At 47.1% G+C, this 14,888-nt stretch overlaps 1 protein-coding gene across 2 annotated transcripts in view; it reads right to left on the bottom strand.

Moving 5' to 3' along the window:
* Positions 1-6,245: 6,245 nt before the first annotated feature.
* Positions 6,246-14,888, bottom strand: part of ASTN1 (astrotactin 1) — a 305,327-nt gene continuing 296,684 nt past the window's right edge. For both annotated transcript variants that reach the window (XM_028092079.1, XM_028092081.1), the window contains exons 22-23: positions 10,297-10,480; positions 6,246-6,483 (exon numbers count right to left, since the gene is read on the bottom strand). In XM_028092079.1, coding sequence (XP_027947880.1) covers positions 6,246-6,483; positions 10,297-10,480 — 422 coding nt within the window. The remainder of the gene's footprint in view (positions 6,484-10,296; positions 10,481-14,888) is intronic.

Below are 14,888 nucleotides of genomic sequence, written 5' to 3'. Positions count from 1 at the left end.
CAGCTGAAATGACAATCAGTTAGACAGTGATGATGGGAGCACAATTGGAGGCAGGTTAGCAAACTCAGGGCAGGTTTGCAAACTCAGGGATTGAATCAACAAGTCAAGCCAGGCTGTCCTGAAGGGCAGGAGACTTCTGTTCCCCAAGTTCTCCTTCAAGTGTTGGATGCATGCAGAACACAGAGGACCAGCCAAAGTACCCCTAAAGCCCAATACAGGGCTATGATGAACATACAGAGTGAGAGTCACAATTTTGAGGTCTGCATGACACTCATGTGACAGACAAAAAACCAAGCCAAGTACAAACAAAAAAAGAAACAATTGTGCTTGGCTTGTGAAAACTAGTTGTTTTCTTAATGGTAGTGGTTAAGTGTGCACTGATCCAGCATTCAGCCACGTTCTCTCCTATTGCCTGAGATAGGGTAACAGGCCAGTGATCTGTAAAAATCTCAACGGGAGGAGTTTTTGCCTTTCTAGGAAACTCAGGGAGAAACAAACTCATGGGTGCAGTGGGGGGGTGGGGGCAGGGGATGGGAGGACAGTGTGGTGCAGTGGTTAGAGTCAGATCGCCTTTGGTGGAAATGCCTGTCCTTCCACTTAGCTGTGACCTTGGGCAAGTTATATCAGGTCTCTGTGACTTTGCTTTCTCCCACTGAAGAGTATTAATTTCACAAGATTGCAGCAAAGACTGAAGAATATGATGCAGTGAAGTGTTTAGCACAAGCGCCTGGCACACATTAAGCGTGGGGTGAGCACGTCACATCGAGGAAGTTCCAAATGCGAAGGGACAGAAAAACAAAGACACCCTTCCCTTCCAGTATTTCTTTTTGATTCCAAATTGTGTCTCCCTTCTCTTTTTTTCTTTTGCTGGCCCTGGAACTATCGTCACTTCCCCGCTCCCATTGCAACTCAGAGTTTCTGGGGAGGTTCCTGAGGTTCACCTGCTCAGATGTATTAGGATGAGCCCACCCTTCTTTCTGCTCCCCTGTCGGAGCACAGACTCACCTTACTGGCAAGAGGCATGTTATGCATATGTAGTCCCAGCCTGCAGACATCCTCCTCTCCTTTTCTTGGTGAGTTCACGCCTAGGGCAGGGCTACCTCGATGCTCCATCACGGGCTGGATTTTTTTGGCTCCCGGTCAGATCCCCTTTACTTAGAAGACCCCCTTAGTGGCTTAAAACAATCACTGTCTTATTCTGTTGCATAATACTGGGGTCAGGAATTCAGGCAAGGCTTGGCAGGGTGATTCTTCTCTTCCATGTGACATTGATAGAAGTTGCTGGGTGGTATGCAACTGGCAGAGAGACTGATCGTGAGGGTCCAAGCCAGCTTCAGTCACGTGTCTGGTGCCTCAGCAGGAATGTCTAGAAGGCTGGCTTGGCTGGAACTGTGGACCACGGTGCTTCCATGTGACCTCTCCAGCATGGTGGCCTCAAATTTCTTATGTGATGGCTCAGAGCTCTGCGAGCCAGAGTTCCAGAGAAGGAGGCAGAAGCCCCGAGGCCTTTTTTTTTTTTTTAAGATTTTATTTATTTATCTGACAGAGACAGAGACAGTGAGAGCAGGAACACAAGCAGCAGGAGTGGGAGAGGAAGAAGCAGGCTTTCCGCTAAGCAGGGAGCCCGATGTGGGACTCGATCCCAGGACCCCGGGATCATGACCTGAGCCGAAGGCAGATGCTTAACGACTGAGCCACCCAGGCGCCCCCCAAGGCCTTTTTGACTCAGGCTGGGAAGTCACCCAGTGTCACTTCCAACAACATTTATTGGTTAAAACAGTCACCAACCTGCCCAGATTCAAGGGGAGAGGCAGTAGAACACACTTCTAGAGGGGAAGGGTTTCAAAGAATTTGTGGTCATGTTTTAGAACTGCCACAGTGTTCACCTTTGACTAGCTCTTGCTTGCGTGGGGAAAAGCACTCTCATCATTACTTGGCAAGAAGGCCTACTGAGTGTGCAGGCACTTCATCTCTGGGTTTTGAGGACAAAGGGAATCACATGTTTTGGGGGCAGCAGAGAGAACAGCTATTTTAAAGTTACATGGTAGAGAGAAAAAAAAGCAATTGAGTGCTTGGGCTGCCCAGCATGCAGCATTTCATAAGAGCCAGCCTATCCCAAATGCCTCCACAGAGTACAAGACAGGAAGGTGTCAGGGAGGGCCTTTTGCAACATTTGCCTTAGACGCCCAAAGAGAAATTTTGTTGCCTCCCATTATCCTGTACTTCTCGGCCATGGTTCTCTTCAGCCTGGTCATAATGGGCTCAATGTCTCCCTTTACCCCATAAAACGCCAGGTTCTGTGATGAAGAATAAACTTGTCTTACTCACCAGCATACCCTCGGCACTGTGCATGGCGTGTGAAATACAGCAGATATGCAATAAATAGATTTCACCAGCTAATTATCTGGATGGGGATAGAGACGAGAACCACTCCCACATAATACAATTTGCTGTGAGGTGTTTAGCTTTTTTCTTTTTTTTTTTAGTTAGGATGACAAGCTATAAGGCCTATTTGGCATCTGAGATGGAACATTTTATTTATTTTTTTAGATTATTTATTTATTTATTTTTTTTTGTCAGAGAGAGAGAAAAAGAGAGAGGACACAAGCAGGGGGAGCAGCAAGGATCCCCGCTGAACAGAGAGCCCGATGCGGGGTTCGATCCTAGGACCCTGGGATCATGACCGGAGCCAAAGTGAGGCGCTTAACCCACTGAGCCACCCAGGCCTCCCAAAGGTGGAACATTTAAAACAGGGATAGTTTCCCAGTAGGTCCAACCAGATCACTCTGATTTTCGAAAGATACAAGGTAACATTCGCACACCTGACACTTACTAACAGCTTTGTTTATTATTTAGTTGATTATTCCTTGTTTTTATAATCCTACAATAATTCTCTTTGAAACAATACTGTTATACCTGAAGTTGGTCACATTATATCCGTTCTTCCTTCTATAGTAGTAAAGTGGATTTTTTTCACACTCAGTTTTTTAATAGAACATTTGAATATCGAGAAGTGTGCTTAACTAAAAATAACAAATGGAGCAAACTCTGTGGAAAATGGTCATACACTCAGTTAAAGGTTTAATGCTGTTCCGGGGGTCACATACATTCAAGAGGAAACACCATGGTCTCGTGGGAAGCCCAGAGCTGGGGGCATGTGGTGGGTACAAGTGACTCCCTAAGACCTGTTTGGCAGCTTGGATATTTGAGGTTTAATACTGGCCCAGTGCTGTTACCCTTTCTAGTCAGGATGGGTCCCTCCAGGCAAGCTTTGGGAAATGTCATCAGGGTGTGATTGATGGATGGTGTCTTCCCAGGGCCAAATCCTGCAGTTAAATCCTCAGGGGAACTTAAAAGACTGTCTCCTGCGCCATTCATATTGGCCTTACTTTTCACCTGAAAGTAGATGGGACCCAGACATAGAGCCTGTGTGTATAGTGTGTGTGTAATATATGTGAGTAGTACATGTATGTGTAACGCATGTAACACAGTGTGTGTTATAGTGTATGTAACATGTGTAAAATGTATGTATACTGTGTATAGTGTGTATAATTGTGTGTAGTGTGTTGTGTGTGTGGTGTAATGTGTGTGTGTTGTGTGTGTATAATGTACGTGTGTACAGTCCGTGTAATGTGTGTGTATAATGTGTGTTGTGTGTACAGTGTAGGTGCATACAATGTGTGTGTGCCGTGCATGTGTGCAATGTGTGTGTGTTTTGTGTATAATGCAGGTATGTGTAATGTACATAATAGTGTGTGTGTAGTGTGTGCGTGCAAGCACACGGGCCACAAGGAGGACACAAGGGGACAGAGGAGGAGGAAGAGGGTCAAGGAGAAGGAAGGGGCGAAGGAGGAAGGGTGGGACTGGAGAAGAAAAAGATAAAATAGATGAAACCTGGAGGGGCTCGGGGGAGAGAATGAGCCTCCTTGATTTTAATAAAACAGAAGAAGGGGACAGAGAAAGGTGACCCTGACGCCAGTCCCTGTCCTCCCGCGGCAGCCCGTCGGCTCTGGTCTCCCCCCGCCATGGGGCAGGAGGGCAGCGTGGCCCTGGGCTCCCACCACGCTGCGTTGAGCCCGTTTTGTGGGCACACTTGAATCTGGGGGGCAAGACGGTGGTGGCAGCACAGACAGCTCTTCCCTTGGCCTTGCCCACTGGCTGGGCTCCAGCTGCCTGTGGCATCGTCCTCTCTGGGGAAGGTCAGGGATGTCCCTTTAGGTGCTTTACCCGAGGCCTTACCCTGACCATGGGTGGCATGGCCGAGGTTTCTGCTAGCCTTCGATCTGGAAGTGGAGGCATTTCTGAGGCAGGTACATTCCAGAATGCCAGACAAATCTTTCAGCCTTTTTATGGAAAGACATGGGGAGGGGAGCCAGGCGGCCTGCAGTCTGCCCCCAGGCTCCACTCCCAGGCCCCAGGGGAGGGCTCACGCCGCAGACCTGGTGCTCCCGAAGGGTGCTCCAGCTGCAGAGTGAAGGGTGCACCGCGGGCACATCTGTCCCAGGTGGGGCAGGTCCCTGTGGAGCTTACGGATGGGACAGCTGCCTGCCACAGGCAAACTGGCCCAGGGCTGAGGGTGGCAGAGGACTCCAGAGTCCGACAGCCTGAATCCCTATCGCGGCCCAGGCAGAGCTCAGGGGGGCATTTGGGGCAAGTTGCATGACCGCTCTTTGCCTCCAGTTCCCCATCACTGCAATGGAGCCAGGAATAGCTCTTCCTTGGTGGTGGGGCTGGGAGGGGAGGCAGTGGGCGGGGGAGGATGTCATGAGGATTCAGCAACATGCGAAGTGCTCAAGCAGCATCAAGGATATAGTGAGCACTTCGTGAATGTGATCTGTCATTATTATTTAGAAAAAAATCAGTATAGTTCCATATAGATCCTGCATCTCTTTCCTGACCTTTCTCTTGTGTTTCCAGATGAGGAGCCCTGGTCAAAGGCAGGGTGGCTGAAGGTGTGTGTTCAGGCCTCTGAGGCATGTGGGGACAGTTAAGGCCATTGCTGGGCCACATGGCCCTCACAGCTCTTGCAGAAGGGCTGGGCTTCCTATTAGCTGGGCCACCACTTACACCACTTAGTGTTGCTTGTGACAGCAACACTAGGGTTGCGGGGCAGAAGAAAGGGCTATGCCCCTACTTGCCATCAGGGGGCTCGCCTACAAGAACAAAGCATTTGCAAAACCAGCAAAATAATTAAGGAAATTTAGCAAGGGAGAAATGGACGTCAGTTTTGTGTGTGTGTGATCAGTAATTGTTTTAGTTCACTGAAACCCTGACATGGTGGTCAGGAGCAGGCGTTGTCCCGGGAGACTGACGCGGGCATCCTAAAGAGAATCCAGGCATGTGATACATTGGTGGTCTGGAGAAGTTCATCCTGGAGGTACAGGAGTTTTTAGAGCAATCAGCCCTGCTTCTTCTCTAGAATGTGACTGCTAACTAGTCTCCCAGATAGACCGTTTGGAAGGTGCATTTGACAGGTAGCATTTTGTTTCCTCTTAAAGATCTCACACTGTTTGGAGGAGAGGCAGAGATCCGCCAGGGGGAGATTTCATCCCAATCCTGTCTTAAAATGGGTGAGGACCTAAAAATCCCAACGACTTGCTGGGACCCGTAGTGGAGGCTCAGTTCACCTATGAGGTGTGAATCGAGCAGTAGGGAGGCCTGGGGTGGGGGGGGGAGGACCATGAGGGCTACACAGAGGCCACCCTCCCGATTTTCCCATTGTCATCTTTCTCTGTGAGCAGAGCTTAGGCTCCCAGAGTGAGATGCTTCCTGAGGAATGCTTGTGGCTGGGGCCTGAGGCCAGTCTGGCGACATTCTGGCCTCATTTCTGTCCCGAATTGTAATGGACTCAGGGATTCAGTGAGCCCAGGATGCCTTAACCTGATAGACCTTTCATGGGAAGCATGGCAGAACTCTTGAGCATTATGATGAACCTCTTGGGAAAAAAAAATAAATAAATGAAACAAATGAGCTATAAAACAAGCCCCAAAGTAATCCCCTAAAGAGAAATGGCACTGCATGAGGCTGCTGGTTGGCAGGTCTACTGATCATGCAGATGGAGAACATCATACCAAAGAAGTTCCACAGGGAGCAAGGATCAGTTTCTCCCTGGTTTAGATATTGCCTCTCCCTGGTTTAGAGGTTTTAATGTTCCATTAAAAAATACTAAAAATCCACAGACCAACCCAGATGTTCCTCTCCTCGCTTCCTGCTTCCTTTTGGCAGCCACGTCTGGCCTCGTGGTGCTAGATGTCTTTGCTGTCCCCATAGTCGTTGTAAGGGACGCTCAGGGTCTGCTCTTCACATGTCTTCCTGAGGTCCCGGCTGAGCTCTGACCAGTCGAGTCCATAGGGCTTGATCTCGCTGTAGCGGCAGCCCAGGTACTTAAGGGAGCCTCGTCGCAAACTTATCTTGGGTTCCTGAAGGAGGCCATTGCACCAACTGCTGAGCTCCCCCAGCTGGGAAAGGATGAGGCCAGCTTTCCTATGGATTGAGCACGGAGGATACTTAGATTAGAAAGAAGAGAAGGCTGGGAAAGGCGCATAGGCACTATTAGAGTAAGACTTAAAACTCCCAGAGGGCAGAGTCTGGTGTGTCCTGCTTCCTGTTCTATCATGGGCACTCAGAACTCATAAATACCTGTCTAGCAAATGGATGGACGGATGGATGCAAGAACAGTCTGGCTGTGCAAAGTGGGACAGGCACCCAAGCAAAAGAGAGAAAAAAAAAAAGCCATAAGGAAAAATAAAGAAAAGAAAATAACTACTATTTTGGTGGGAATTTATGCCCTTTTAAAATCATAGAGTTGGCAGTTTTGAAAGACAAATCAAATCCATTTTCTTTACAGCCAGCAATTTACCATCATTAAATGACAAATAATGTGTTTGAGTGAATATTTCCCTTTTCCAGGCTATTTTAGAACTAAGCAGAAACAGCTGATATACTGAGCCTTGGAGGGTATCAAATGTAACTAATTATGCCCGGATGGAGGGCGCGACAGCGAAATATGGGTGAAGACAACAATGCCCTCTGTGCGCACTGACACAGGGCCCTTCTGGGGGGAAACGCAGACTCTGAGAGGCCCACATGACCTGATTCGTGTTCAGGTGGTCCCCTGCTCCACTCTGCCTTCTCCCTTGGAAAACCAGGCGGCCATGGCCACTGAGACCCAATCCAGAGAGGGGGGAAAGAGGAGGGCTGTCGCAGATCGCCAGGGGGAAAGAGAAGCGGAGGAGAGCGAGGTCGCTCCAAGTTCGCACATGCTGGGGCGCAGTGATCCCTCCGGGCCAACAGGAGAGACGATGGTCTCTGTGTGCAGCCTGGGGAAGTTGGCTGTCCCCACAGTCGTCTTGCTGGTGCACAGCTTTCTTCCCTGTGCCCACTGCCAGTGTCAGAGACAGGGGCTCCTGTCGTCCAGCTGTCAGACCTCACCGGCTCTGAGCGACAGAGCAGCGTTCCCTCCCTCACTCAGCTCCGTCCCTCCTGTTCTTCAAACCCCTAAGTGCCCAGAGAGCCACAAAGTCTCTCTTCTTTGAATGAGCTCCTGTAAAATGCAGTTCTGAAAAAGCTCAATGAACAGCATCCCTTGCAGTATTTATCAGCTGCTCGGCTAACTTCTCATGTGAAGAACCAACTCTTTTCTAATTCGGTCACTGATTCTTTCCAGAAAATGGAAGTTTCTGCACTCTGTGGAGAATGACCTTTCAAAGAACAATGAGCACATTCATTTCGTTCCTCCCCTTCTGTCTGGCCATGACTACCACCACGAGGGGGTGACCTCACCGCATTCCTGGGAGGACGCCCTGAGAGGGGCAGAGATGACCCTGGAGGAAAGGTGTGGAGATTCAGCAGCGGAGTCCGGGGGCGGAGAGAGTGAGAGGTTATCGGAGGGCAGTCGTATTTTCTCCCACTTCAGTGGTGGGTCAGAGGAAGTCAAACACTCTGCCTTCCACCTACATAGCATCTCCTGCAGATGGTCTCTCCTCCTCCTATTTGCCTCTGTGGTTTGGCCAAGCAGGCTTCCAAAAGTCGTCATCAACGGGACTTTGGTGGCCCTTCCTCTTAATTTATCCCACTACATGTCATTAGTTGTTGACAAATTCTTGGAAGGTGGAGGGAGAGGGAGCAAAGGCAGAATGAGGGCAGCATGTGCATCATCCTCAAGACAAGGACACAGGAAAAGAAAGGATTTGATTAGCCCATGGAGATTTTGTGGCTACTTTCATAGGTCACTTTAAAAAAAATAATTAATTTGGGTCTGCACTTGATCATCTCAGAGCCTGTGGATTTCTTCTTTCTTAGCAGCAACACAACCAGTGTTGTTGTCAAAGTATTTCAACCCTCAAGTCGATCTGGAGGCCTCCATGAAAGTTAAGGGAATGGATTTAACTGAACTGAGGGGGTCCTTTCTGCCTGCTCCCAGGGAGTGTGTAGCCCACAGAACCTTTTCTGTTCACGCTTATGACCAACTCCAAAGGTGGTGGATGCATTTCAAGGCAGAGGGCTTTTCCTTTCCTGCGGTTCTCCCCATGACACTGGAAAGTAAAACTTGATTTCCAGAAGCTAATGAAATTACACACTGTCTTTTAATACAGAGCCTTGAAAAACCAGCATCACACATGCCAGGGTCTCCAGGGAGAAGAGTCTGGGAAGAGAATGTCAAGTCAGCAGCACGCCTTACTTTTCAGGGAGATCCACACTTCTTCCCCTGCTCACTTTCTTTATTAACGAATTTTCCTTCTGACTCTTGAGTTACAAGAGAGAAATTTTAAAAGCAATCCTAATGCCCTTGGAAATCAAGATGATATATGCAATGTTAGTGCTATTCAAATTGTGACATTTATGTTCCCTAACCGAAAACTGTATATATACACTCAATAAATGTCAGAAGGAGGGAGAAAAGAAGGGGGGTAGCGGGGGGGGGCAGAGTCAGGTGGGGGGAAAGGGAGCTAGGGAGAGAAGCAGAGAGAGGGGATATTAGGCATAAGTAATTATGAGGACAGGAGTAATAAGGTATGGAACAGAGAGGACATATCTTAATACATATCTACTTTGTAACCCAGGGTTTGCTTTCTCCTGAAACTGAGACAAAGCCAATGAAAAGTCCCTTATATGTTTCCCTCTGTGTCCTGGTCCACAGCCATGGCATCTGTTTGCCTGAGGACTATCAACCTTTATAATAACTGCAGGAAATAATCTATGGAATGCAAAGAGATTCTTCCTAAACTTACACATGAAATCATTACATTTCGGAAGATAATCCTAAACTTTCTCCTCCTTTCAAAAGTAAGAGAATTTCCTGTCCTGGGAATGTCCTGAACAATGGTCTTCTGGAGAGTTTATAATTTCAGGTGACGAGAAGCACACTGACACTGGGTCTCCCTCCAGTTCGATCAGCAGTCAGATAGATGGAACAACTTTTGGGTGATACTTTCGGGCAGCCTCTTGGCAGGAGTGCAAGAATTCTTTAAGTGCCAGAGAATTCCATTGTGTTGATTGTCTTCATTTGCTTTCCTTTTTTTCCCCCCTAAAAATAGTCCATGCACTCCCCCCTTTTTTTTCTTTATGAATTCCTAAATAATTCAAGGAAGGCTCTTTCACTGAATCTGTCTGATAATTCCAGCATTTCCACCAAAATGTTTTTCTCAGAGCAGGAGTATGTAGCCATGATGAATGAAACAAAAGGAAGGTGGTATCTGTACACATTCTTCCAATTCCTCTTTCCAAGAATGCTCTCTGTGTTGTAGAACCTAAAAGCAGTGGGTATTGAGTATTGAAAAGTCATAGCCTTGGGGCCAGGGAATTCTGGGAAACACTATACTGTCCTAACTTTGGCCAACATAGATGTCAAGGTGGATCTTGGCCACCCCCACATTGTCTTTCCAAAGGATGTGCAATTTAGCTTAAAACATGTCTATATAATGCATATTGTATATGCAAAGCTCATACACAATAAATAGTTTTGGATAACGATAACCTGTTTAATAAAATTCCTAATTTTCTTTCACAGCTCCTACCGTTTTTAGCATTTGTGTCAGCATGATAAAGAGGTGGGTAAAACAGGTCAAGGGCAAAGATTTTTTTCAGAGTTCAGGAAATGTATTTATGACTTCCCTACTTAAATACAGCTTATCCGAACTAATCTATATGAACTGAGCTGTATAAAATCACAGGACTTACTTCTCGGAGCACCTAAGCTCACCCAGGAAATCTTTGTGAATCCATGGATGCAGTATGACAGTGTACAGAATTGCAAAGAGCCAACGTCTTTATAAAAGGCAATGGTGTTTGTTTTACCTGGGGCCTAATTCATCCTCACACCGCCAGGTGAATTCTCCAAAACTCTCATAGTGCTGGTTATAGTGGTAGAGGACTCGATGTAGGGTAGGGGAACCCAGATCCAGGAGGGTGTTATAGGCCGTCTGTTGCTCCTTCCCACTGGTATAGCCATTGAAGAGATTGTAGATCTTGTCTGCTATTTCTGAGGAGGGCAGAAAAGGCAAATAAATAGCATTTTAAATACATGTATATATACACACAACATATATGTGTGTACATGTATGGAGATGTGTGCATATCATATTTACACGTATACGTGTGTGTGTATGTGTGTGTGATGTTGCTTAAAGAATACTGAACCTGAAGCCTGGAGACTGTGGTTTGAGTAACTCACTTTTATCTCAGCCCCATTGGTTGTTGCTCTCTTTTCTAAAAAATGAAAACCTTCAAATAAATATCTCTGAGGTCAACTTCAGTTATAATATTCTTTGTCTTTACCCATGTTTCCTGAAAATACAGTGCCTGTGGCAAAAAGATGTCAGAGGAATACTTTATTGGCAAGTGCAGTCCCGGGGACGCTGGACGGAGGACAGAAGGAAATGAGGTGAGAAAGGAGGCTGAGGGGGATGTAGAGGGCGTGCTAAGGAGCAGGTGGTATGCCTTGCAGGGGAGGAAGCTGCTGGATCCCCACCGGGCCATCCAAGGGGGGAATGGAAGACTTTATCTTCAGCTCCCCTCTCTGATTGCTCTGTGGGGACTTTTCACTTTTGCCCCACATGAGGCATTAGCAACCCTGCACTTCCAGGTCATAGATGCCGGGGTACCAAGTGGATCCTACAAAGGCACAGGGAAGCCTAGGGGGGCAGAAATTTGGCTCAGGGATGGAGGGAAGCACTGTGAGGTGATGCTTGAGCAACATGAAGAACCAGGAGTGGCCGCAGTCCCAAAAGCAACACCCCCCTCCACTTACTGCAGGACTGCAAAGCCTTCGCTAGGGCTGCCCAGACCAGGTACGAAGACAAGCTTGCAGATGGGTGGTGACACAGAAGCAGAATCCAGTACATCCTGCACTCCAAATGAGTAATCTTTCAGTTTAATTTATAACTCTTAGATTTCTCCTCCAAGGCGTACATTGCTAACACCGAACTTGGTGATGTGGCAAAGTGGCAATGAATTTGTATAGCCTTGGCATTTTTTCCTATGGAGCTTGAAGCACTTTATCATTAAATGTTTTCATATTAAACCTGTCAGAGAGTAGATTTGTTCACATTTCCTTCCTCAACAGCTGGGAACTGAGATCTGTAGAGCAGAACTCTGCCTCCGATCCAGTGTTTAATCTGGGGATGAAGAAACTAAGTCTATAGGTTCCCAAGTCAGCACTTTGCCCGCTTGACCCCCTGGTCAGCCAAAAGGCATAGCAACCTGATTCCTTGTCACAGTTCCAAGTGAATTCTGGGCTGTTGGTAATTACAAAGTCATTGTTGCAGGGGTTTCTGGGTTGGAAGGAAGAAAATTTCTACCCCTACTCTGTCCAGACACTGCAATGATTTCCTTACTTTTCTATCTTGCCCATTGCCTATGAGGACGGGAGCTTACTTCTACCATGTCCTGAGTGGCTAGCACAGGGCCATACAACATAGTAGATTAAAAAAATGTTAGTTAAATGAATGTAATTCATGATCTTTCCAGTGATATCTCTCCATCCCAGGCTCTACCAATCCTTTAGCAACCAAACTCTTGTAGCCAGCACTTTAACTGCATTATAAATAACTTTGGTTCAGAAATCCATTTAGATTTTCAAGATTTTTAAATTCTCAGGTTGTTGAAATAGGATCAAGAGATAAAGTGGATGGTGCCTTAGAACATAAAGATCTATGGTATCCCCAGTTACTTATTAATGGCCTACTGATTATCAAGAACTTCACATATGTGAACTCCAATCCTCATACCAACACTGCCAGATGGATATGAATGTCCCTCTCCTCCACACGAGGACATTCAGAGAGAGGCCAGGTCACCTACCCAAGGTCATATAGCCAACGTGGGCTGGAGTCAAGATTTAAAACCATGTCTATCTTCCACTGCTCTTTTGTACCAGTGCTCAGGGGATGGTAGTGTTTGGCCAATTTAAGAAGATATAGGAGGCAGAGTCTTGCGGGATGCAAATCCGGGGTGACTATTTCTCGTAGAGGACTTGTCCTCGTTGGCCCATAGATGCCAAGTAAGAGGGAGTCCTGGTAAGTATGCAGGGGACCTCTTGTTCCCAGAGTTGAGACAGACAGAAGCAGAGAGACTATTCTCAGAGCTGTGTTGTTTTCAACTGGAGGAGTAGTACATGTACTGAGAGATGAAAGACCAGGGGAGGAAAAATGTGGGCGATCAGACCAGAACCCAGATAGGAAGGTCTGGGGTTCCTTTTCCCAGGCTTTTCATTGATGCCTCTCTGTTCCTATTTCTAGTGATGGGAATAGCATCCCAGACCCCGGGCCCTGGTTATAACTATCCCTGCCAAGGAACAGAGACGGCTGAGGATGTGTTTTCCGGAGTATTTACTATTCTCATAACACGACGGTAATATCTAGCTAGAGAAGGCTGATGCTTCCCACTAGCAGCAGCACGTGTGCCTGAGACCAGGTGGGAAAGGCCCGGGAGCCACCATAAACCTCCTAAAACCAAGATAATCTAACTCCGGGGTGTGCTTACAAGCCGACATCAGTAAATGGGATGCTATATTCAGAAGGATATACGCTAGGTTCCTAGTGCATGAGTATTTCTGGTTCCTCCTATTTCCACTGCAAAAATTTAGAGATATTATTTCATTAGCTTAAACGGCATCTCAGGAAGTCACTAACTCAGAGAATGGAAAAGAACACAAGATATTTTTAGTTATCATTTTACCCAGTTTTCAGCTTCATAGAAGTCTTGGGCTATCCAAAATAGGGGTCTGTCTTCCCTGTCTTTAAAATACATGATGTTCAGGAATAGTTAAAATGCACGTGGAGAGATGGCGGGGAGTCTACAGACGTGGCCCCAACATGGAAAAGGAAAGCTGAGTTATTAGTTATTAGAAGGGAGGCAGTACCTCTCAGGCAGCAGAATAAACCATCAGGGTGGGGACTGAAGCCCTCAGACCCAGAGGGTGGTTAAGAACTGACGCCATGACATATATGAAGGTGGGCTCTACCACACCAGCTGTGTGGCTTTGGACAACTTACTTAACCTCTCTGGGTCTTAGTTTCCTTTTCTGTTCAATGATGGTGAATGATATACACCTTCCAAGATTAGGGTGAGACTAAAAATGACATTAAATGTGAAGCCTTTCTGCAGCACAATGTCTGGACCCAAGAAACATACCTTTATTCATTCACTCAATACAATTTTTCCTGAGGGCTTACCACGGGCTCGATGTTTTTCTAGGCACTTGGGCTACCGCGGGGAGAAACTGACAAAATTCCTCACCCTTGAGGCACTTACAGTCTAGTGAGAGGAGGCATTTCGGGAAGCAATATACATCGCCAATACAATATCCTCTGTGAGGAAGTGGCAGGAAGTCAGGCAGGAGAAGGAAGCATGGGAGTGTTGGGTAGGACACTGAGATTTTAAGCAGGGTAACCGTGATAGGTCTCATTGAAGAGACGACCCTGGGGCCGAGAGCTGGAGGGAGGAAGGGAGGAGATGAGCTGCAGGACTCTGTGGGGAAGAGCACGCCAGGGAGAAGCAAGGCCAGCAGAGAGCTCCCAGCCTCTGGGCTGTGTATTTGAAAAGAGCAAATAAGCCACAGTATTTGGAGTAAGATGAGTTGAGAGGAGAACCAGACAACCAGGAGATGTTATTTTATTATTATTATTTATGATGATGATTAATTGTTACTCGTTCTCCAGGAGATCATGCTTTCCCCAACGCCATGAGAGAGACACTGAAACATGGGAGTCCAAGAGACTGGGGCAAATAGTCTTATTTGAATGAGAGGAGTGACTCCGGGGCAGAAGGAAGCTTTCTTATACCCCAGCAGTGGCTACAAAATTTACTATGAAATGAGAACCCTGGGAGGCATCCACACTACCTAAAACCTCCCTTGATGCTATAACAAAAATCCCCCGAACGGAAGTCCTAAGTCACCATTTTCATTAGTTCCTGGGTGGGGAGGGCTGAGACGTTAGTCTGTCCCCACAGTAAAGTAACTGACTACAGAATTCCCTATGAAAACCTGAGGGCAATGATCCTTGTCATTCCTGGCACTGTCTACACCACGAGGTCCCCTCTCCCACCCCCAGCCCGTCCGCCCTCCCTGTGCAGCCCCTCCCCAGGCTGGTCTGTGCTACCTTCACACCCGTGACTCTCAACCTCAGGAATCAAACTTGATTCTCCACCTGGAAGGCCTGTGAAAACACAGATTGTTGGCTCCCTCTGGAGTTCCTGATTGAGTAGGTCTCAGATGGAACCTGAGAACGTGCCTTTCTGACAAGTTCCAAGGTGATGCTGCTGCAGCTTAGAGAACCACTGCTCTATATGAATTCATTCTCTCAAGAATTTCCTTGCTTCCTCTGGGACCAGTAATATGGCAAACAACTCTCCCTTTATCCTTGACCTTGGCAAACACTCTTCCTTGC

This window comes from Eumetopias jubatus, unplaced genomic scaffold (genome assembly GCF_037043125.1).
Source record: "Eumetopias jubatus isolate StellerSeaLion01/CBP00866 unplaced genomic scaffold, mEumJub1_p1.0 scaffold_12, whole genome shotgun sequence".
NCBI classification, from domain to species: Eukaryota; Metazoa; Chordata; class Mammalia; order Carnivora; family Otariidae; genus Eumetopias; species Eumetopias jubatus.
The sequence above is the reverse complement of the archived record's forward strand: the minus strand, read 5'-3'. Positions and strand labels throughout refer to the sequence as shown.